Source organism: Macadamia integrifolia, chromosome 4 (genome assembly GCF_013358625.1).
Source record: "Macadamia integrifolia cultivar HAES 741 chromosome 4, SCU_Mint_v3, whole genome shotgun sequence".
In the NCBI taxonomy this organism is placed as follows: Eukaryota; Viridiplantae; Streptophyta; class Magnoliopsida; order Proteales; family Proteaceae; genus Macadamia; species Macadamia integrifolia.
The window spans coordinates 20,334,662-20,342,725 of NC_056560.1; the positions used below are offsets into that span (position 1 = coordinate 20,334,662).

An 8,064-nucleotide genomic window follows, 5' to 3' on the forward strand; every position below is an offset into this window, starting at 1 on the left:
TGGGGGTTGTGGGGTAGAATAAGCCAAATTTTCTAGTCTACATTCAAAGCATAATATCTTCAACTAAAGGGATTGAACTTTCTTTCCAAGGTCTAAATTTCAGGTGTCAGGCATGCTGTCAATGTCTATCGATAATATCAACTTCTCGGGTATCCTGATACATTTCCTGTGGATACCTCATATTCTTCTCATTCTCTAAAAACAATAATATGATGATCATGTCTATTGTTGCAGTATTCTACACCCTTCGGAGATTAATACACTTCTTATCAGATGATCCCTTTCATTCCCATCTATTGCTCCATGAAAGATGCTACATGCAATTAAAGAACAAGAGGTTCCAGAGAATATATTTAAAGAACTAATAGTGCATAAAGTGTTGCAACCCAGTGAGTCCTGCTTTTGACGAGTCTCAGGAGGGACCAGAGGTGGTCTTAACCTTCCAGCATTTTTTTCCTGAACCAGCCGACCTTAGACTTGAACCCTTGTCTTCAAGATGGCAGCCAAAGCCTCTACAACGGACTAAGCAATGGCCCCTATAATATGCATGAGTAAAAAAATTATTGAACAGCAATAAACAGAATTATATACTTGTCATAAGGAAGGGAATTTGGATGGCACAAGCAATGCCCACATAGGTAAGACCTGCAAAATTAAAAAGAGAATACAACCCCCAGGCTAACCAGAACAAGTACAAAAGGCACTTGCCAGACACATAAATCCCAAAATGAGCAAACAAACAAGAAAACTATAAGAAACAAAACAAGTTTCACCGTCTTGGAGCCCTAGTCCTATGACTTCTTCCCCTGTTCCTAAGCCTCATAGCAGCCCCTCATAGTGTAGTTTTGCTGACAGGACAACCTGCCTAAAATTTAGACTCTCATTACCACTCTAAAATATCATTCCGTGGTTTCCATCTAACAAAAATGGAACATGCGCTGATACAATGAGGATATCCCCATTCTAAAATACCAATGAACCACAGGAGTCCAAAAATGATTGTTGGAAAGCCCTTTATTTACATTATTTTTGTTCAAACTAGCCAAATAGAATGATAAATTCATGAAGTGAGATAAAACCGACCAAATAAATGATGAATTTATGAGGTGGGATGTGCGGGCAATCACACCTACAATTCAAGATCATGTTCCCAAGGTCTTGTTCATGAGATTTCAGCAAGGGCGCCTAGCAACTTCTGGTGCCTTACTTCGTCGTCTTCTTCTCTCCATATTAGAATACCACCAAATCACCACCATAACTTGCTCCCATCAACCCTAACCTTCACCACTCTCCCACCATCAAAACCCTAATCTTTTTTTTTTTTTTTGGTAAGACACTAAGACATCAAAACCCTAACCCTAAGACTATTCTCCAATACTTCCTATTTCTTGTCCACTAATAGCAGAACCAATTACAGCCTGAAACACAGCTTCACCAAAACCTTAATTTCCATACAACATGACCTACTCCATCCTTTTCCCAAATACTAACCCTAGTTCGAGCAGTACTCGTGCCACTGTGCATATCTTTTTCAGCTACCAGCAGCTGTTTTAGTTATTTTTTCTTTGCAATTATTGGGTTTGGCTCATGGCATTGTCAGTTTCACTTTCATGGGCCATACATTCTCCAAAACCCTAGCTCTATATCAAATCTGTGGTACCCCATCATGGCTTGTCCTATATCAATTCAAGCATGCAAAGGATGACCAGCATTGAAATTGAAACAGAACAAAGGATGGCAATCTTGGTCCTCCAGACAACTTGATGTGTTTTGAGCTTTCCTCCAAAGAGACAAACGGATGCAATGGCTACAGGCTGGATACATAAGCATCAACCTTTGCATAAGCCGAGGTCCAAGACACCCAATCCGGCTGTTGGATACATATTCCGAAATAACCAATCTAGCCACTGGATATGCAAGCAACAAACTTTCCAGAAGCCAAGGAGAGTTCACAAACACATTTTAATCAAAAACAAGGATTAGCGAACAAATTGCTAAGACTTGTGAAACCCTAGGATGAACCTAGTTGAGTCCCTCCTCCTCCTCCTGCCAGGTTCAAAAACTTAGATTCTTAAACCATCCTTTAGCCTAATTGCAACTCCCCATTACATGGTGCACAGCCAAACATTACCACCTCCTCCCCCCACCCTACCCCACCCCACCCCTACCAAAATCAAACCTTAAGAAACCAACCCAATACTCTGTTTGTTGCGAAGATTTTAGACCCAACCCTATTGCCCTAATCTCTCTGCTTTCATTATTTATACTAGATATGTAGCATATTAAGAGTTTTATCTAAGATTTCTCACATTAACCAACTGCTCAAACTGTTTATCAGTTGATTCTAGGACCAACTTCAACCGACAAATACTCAATTAAGTACTTTCATAATTCTTTCAGCTACAAGTCAACAGAAAATTCCCTGTTTTCTTCAGTTAGCAGCCCTTCATCATCATAAAGAAGTATAGAAAACAAAGAATGGTGAAAATAAATGATAAAATTCTGATTTTATGTAAAAGTTGTCAGTACACTAGATACAAGCACTCTCCTAAAACACTAAATGCTAAGTCAGGAAAACACTCAAAAAGAGGCACTCCAATAAGGACTGCATTCTCCACTACATAGATCACCAAATAGAGTCTAATGAGCAGAAAGGAACACCAGCTCATGGTTCCAAAAACTCACGCTGAGAGTGACTTGGTCACATGCAGCAACTCCGTTACATGCTCTCCACTAGCATCTTCCACCAGCAAACCTTCACTTCCCGCCAAATCAACAAGAGAAAGCTTGCTATACAAATTTTCCCTTGTGATCCAATTGCTATAGTGTATATGAATAGTGATAACCCTGAAAATATGATAGCCACAGAGTCAAATATGATAAAATTTGAGAACTCTGAGGGACACAGTAATGCAGGAAAGCTCTTTTGGAGAGGAAAACAGATATAAACCAAATTACAAACGTGTATAAGAAAAATAAAATAAACGAACATAAGCCAGATCTTATGTTGTACAAGATGCCAAAGAAGCAAGATAAATAGAAACAATATTATATAAATGGCATAAAAGAATAGTTTCCATGCAAAAGTTAAAACCATACAAATGCGAAACGTTGAATTTTTCCATATCATTTCCCCGATACTGAAGACCGGCTTTGACAACTTTAGAGAAGTCCAGAGGATTCTCAAGCTTCTCTTGGGTAAGTTCTACAAAAGAATCTAGAAGTCCCATGCGGACCTTTGGTAGACTGTTTCTAGTTTCAGCTAGCAAATCTCGCACCTATCAAAACATGAAGCATAAGCCACTATCAGCAAATAAGAATATTTTGAATTCCACCAAACATGCAACAAACAACTAACAGAACATGCCTATGGTATCCATGTCACTGAGAAGACATGAAAGTGAATGGAACCTGATCATTGTAGAGCTCAACTATTGTAACAGAAAAATTAAACCGAGAAGCAGAAGTTGTATCTGAGTTGGATAAATCAAACAGCTCCTCAAAACTTCTAACATACAGACCACGATCATAACTAGATCCTTCCTGCAAGACAGGTTTGGTCAGAATAAGCCAAGATGCATGGCATATAGATGCCTCAGGCACACAAACAACATAAGTGAACAGCACCCGGGAGTCCCGGCGGAGCCAAAGCAAGACTAAGTGAAAGAGAGACCATGGTATGTGTCTTTCCAGAACGAGTTTGCCCATAAGCAAATATAGAAACATTATAACCATCCAAAGCTGACTGCACAAATGGCTGAACATCATGGAAGAGCTCCCCTGCATAATATCTTCACACAATCAATATGCTGAAAATCCTATATTAACTGCAAGTAACATAGATAATACTTGAGTTTAGAAAAAAAAAAAATTATGGAAATGTAGGTTATGCAGAAATGAAAACAACCAAAGGCAACTTATGTTCTCTCACCTTGCCCAACATGCGGTCCATACACCCTATCAAATTCAAAGTCCTTCTTTGGGTTGGATAAAGAATCAACACCAGTGTTAATACGGATGGTGAAATCATCAGGAAACTCAACTATTGATGAGCCTTCATCTTCAAATAGCGGCCGTGTATGACAAAATACTTTTATATTTCCTGAAATTATCAGTGCACCATACCCATTAAAAGTAGCTTCTTTTAGCAAGAAGGATGAGGAAGTAAAATGTTATCTTATATTAAAAATCCAGCTCTGAAAATACAAAACTAAGCATTCTTAAATAACCTCAGGATAGAAGTACCTTTAGCAGTAAACAGGTCATTGAACAACCTTTTCTTCTCGTTGACCAGTGGCGAAATTCTAGCTTCAGCTTCAAGCGCCACTTGATCTGAAATGAGGTAGCACTTATGCATAGGCAACTTTAAAATCACTCAAATACAAGATAACAATTAAGACCATAACTGTTAAAAGAAGAAAATATGTGAGATAAATAGGTACCTTCAGATTCAACAGAAAATACAAGGTGTTGATAATGCAAAAATATGAAGAAGACACATATTCATATAAAAAAGTGATCGTCATCAATTGAAATATGGGGGAACAGTCACTAAAAATAAGCAATGATTCAGAAGGAAAATCAAAATGAGACGGTGGAAATAATAGAAGCATAAAAAGGGGGTCCCAGTGCATGAGGCTCTCATTACTGCAGGGTCTGGGAAGGGGCAGATCTACGCAGCCTTACCCTGACTTCGTGCAGAGGCTGTTTCCTTGACTTGAACCACTAGGTAGCAATAGACTAACCCTACCATTGTGCCAAGGCTCACCCTCTAAATGCTAGAAGCCTAAAGCTTCAAAAATTCAAACTAAGTTTCCACTTTCCAAGATCTCGAGAAATTGAACCAAGCAGTACACTGAATGCAATATTTATAATGGAAAATATTCCCATATAGACATGACCAATGTCAGTCTTCACATGAACATATGGAAACTCACCCCAGATGGCTTCCATAATGAAGCACTTCAGACAATAATGCAGTATCTAATAATCAACCAATTCTGCAGAGTTCAATCTGCTAAGCCACTAAGTTAACAAACTAAAGAATAGTCTACAAAGGGAATGCATCCAAAATTTACCACTTTCCAGGTGTAAGAGGAGATGTAGAAGAACCATTAGAAAAGTTCCACCAATTGGTTTGGTAATAGAATTAAGTTCTTAATAATTTTTATAACACAGAATACTCCTGAGATTCAAATAAAGGTAACATAATTTAGTTCTCAATATTTTTTGTAAAAATCAAAATTTCTCTTGCCAATATATTAACGTGCTAAATATAAAACTGCTGTAAATCTGAGAAGCAAGGCATTATTCAGTCAACCACGTTGGAAGATGTAATGACAACACTAAATCAGTACGGAAATGCCTATCTTTATGCACCAGTGAGTGTAGAATCCCTGTGAATATGGGACTAGAAACATACTACACCCCAATCCACCATTTTGAACATAAGCCTATCAAAATATCTGCCATGCACCATACAGCACATTTCAGATCCTTACCAAGCTTACGAGTCCTATCAGCAAGAACACCCAAATAACGTGTAACTCGATCAAGTTTTGCATTAGAGTACTCCTGAAGGTCATTGGCTTCTTGTCTCAACTTCATGTATTCTTCTCTCGTATGCTATCAAGCAGATGGAATAGAACATTATTATAGTCCAACAATGTTGTAAAAAACGCATAATATATTAGTTACTTAATATAATCCTTGGACATAACAAAAAAACAAAAAGAGGGGAAAAAATGCATTGGTGTTATTATGCTATACAAGGCAGTTCAACTATCAGCATAGAAAATAAATTCAACGGAAGGAAATCTTCAAGTGTTTAGCAGTCGTAACTTCATCAAACCTTCTCATTGTCACTTCCAACTACCTAATAATAAGTTTCCTCCAAGTGGGCAGTCAAGTGGTAGTTCTTCCCCGTATATGATGCATTACAGTATGATTGTTGTCCCAATTATTCATAGTTAACAAAGCCTCTTGACTGCAATTTTTGAGGTCAGGAAAAGCGACTATGTTCAGAATCAAGTGATGCTACTCATAACCTTCCATATTTCTTGTATTTTCGTTCTTCTCCATTTTTCTACTGTTTCTGTAAGCCAAAACGGCAACAGCATTCAATCATTCAAGAGCTAAGCCTGTCTATCTTGTAACTGCCAATAATCCTCAACACCAGCTGCTCAATCGTAGAGAGCATCTCACATCACTGTGAATCTTAATTCAAAACTTTCCCACCGAGCAAATATGATCTTCATCCCAAGCCACAAGTAACAACAGAACTCACTTGTAGCAAAAAAATAAAAACGCTAAGACAGTTACCTACTTGGATGACTACCACAAACAACACAACTAAATCCCTCCATAAAATACACAGAAGAATCATAAAAAAGTGTTTTCAAAGAAGAAATGTACGCACCTCCACTTTATCCTTCAATTTCTGGACTTTGGCAGCTAAAACTTTCTTCGGGGAGTCAGACTGCGACAGATTCGATGATGTTGAAATCGAGTACCTCCGAATCAGAGGAGCGGGCGTATGATCTTCACGCTCAAATGACTTCCGAGGTTCGAATCCCGGGACCTCCCAGCTCCATTTCTTCTGTTCCGCCATTATCGTCTCTCCAAACCCTAGATCTCAAACAATAGTCTCTCTACTGGCAATCCTAGTAAAGAAAACTAACAAAACACGCAAAAGAGCAGATGTGATGAACGAAATTGAACTGAAATGCCTTTCTCATATTTTTAAATTTGATTTTCCCCTTCTTTCCTTCTTTTGATCAGAGTTTGTATTTTCGGTACTCATTGCGCTCCCGCCATGTTGTCTCCTTTTTTCCCCTTTTTTTTCTGGTGGGAGCCCTACTATGATCGCTATAAGGATATCCCCATCTCTTTCTTTACTGTTTCACAACTTCCAGCTGAGACACACACACGTTCTCGCTTTTGGCTCACAAATTTTTTAAGCTTCCTCACCTTCATTTGGTCGCGAGTCTTCAAGGATAAGGAGGAGCATGTTTGGGGTAGTGATTTGTTGTCTCTCTTTGTCCTCCACGAGAGAGCCACAGTTAATAACAACCGTAGATCTCGTTTCAGTGAATCTAGCCCGTCCCTTTCCTTTACCGAACACTGATTGCTCCGGTTTGTTATTCTATGGACCGTTGCTTCGACAAACCCTAGCCTATAAGAGAAAAGTGAGGAGGGAATCGGGATAGTGAGAAAGAATCGCCGCAGCGAGTCGCGTCTTTTCCGGCGGTTTTTGCAGAACTGAACATTCGAATCTTCTAAGGCTTTAACCAATCTATAATGCAAATCAACGGGTTCTGCACTGAAAATTTAATTCCGGATAATTGAAGTCACTTTCCTGTTTCATCGATGGAGGAACAGGATCCACATCACAGACAGTTGAGATTCGGTGAATTCTATGTTCCTCTAAAACGATTTGGGCCCCCGGAGCTTTGCAAATGTCAAGAACCATTCTCTATTCTTCGAATTCGTCGTTTCTACTTCCAAATCATTCCGGAATACCCTCTCGTTCTGCAAGATTTTAGTTCCAAGCTGAAAGAGTCAGGGTTATTGACTTATTGTTCTGGGGAAAGAAAGATCGTTTGCGCTTGGACGGCGCCTTCAAGGAACGGACCTGATTGCTTTTCTGCAGTCAGGTTTAATGTTGGTTCATCAATCTACCTCGCCGCCGGAGAAGGTGAGAGTCGCAACGGCTCTTTTTCTATTCCACCTTACATGGCTTGTCCAACAACAAACACAGCGTTACGTGACGAGATGAGATGAAACGTTCCCGAACGTTATAAAATTTGAAAACGAAAGTAACCGGCTGTGTCTGTCGGTAACCATCAGTAATAGCGGATATGAAGGCAAGATTAATGGACGGTTAAGATTGTCGTTTACTCAATCAACGGTTAATATAGATTGGTAATACGTAATATGAAAGCAGTATTAATGGACGGTTAAGATTCCTCTTTACACAATCAACGGTTAAGATAGACTGCGCTCTCATGAGTACTCAGCGCCTTGGCACCGCTACCCACTATCCTACAAAAAAAATAAAAAAAT

The 8,064-nt window shown here is 39.1% G+C and overlaps 1 protein-coding gene across 1 annotated transcript in view; it reads right to left on the bottom strand.

The window, feature by feature from the left end:
• Positions 1-7,717, bottom strand: part of LOC122075486 (kinesin-like protein KIN-14B) — a 104,887-nt gene extending 97,170 nt beyond the window's left edge. Inside the window, exons 1-8 of the mRNA XM_042640523.1 lie at positions 6,419-7,717; positions 5,502-5,625; positions 4,246-4,332; positions 3,932-4,102; positions 3,674-3,780; positions 3,412-3,543; positions 3,100-3,278; positions 2,686-2,847 (exon numbers count right to left, since the gene is read on the bottom strand). Coding sequence (XP_042496457.1) covers positions 2,686-2,847; positions 3,100-3,278; positions 3,412-3,543; positions 3,674-3,780; positions 3,932-4,102; positions 4,246-4,332; positions 5,502-5,625; positions 6,419-6,610 — 1,154 coding nt within the window. The 5' untranslated portion in view covers positions 6,611-7,717. The remainder of the gene's footprint in view (positions 1-2,685; positions 2,848-3,099; positions 3,279-3,411; positions 3,544-3,673; positions 3,781-3,931; positions 4,103-4,245; positions 4,333-5,501; positions 5,626-6,418) is intronic.
• Positions 7,718-8,064: the final 347 nt, after the last annotated feature.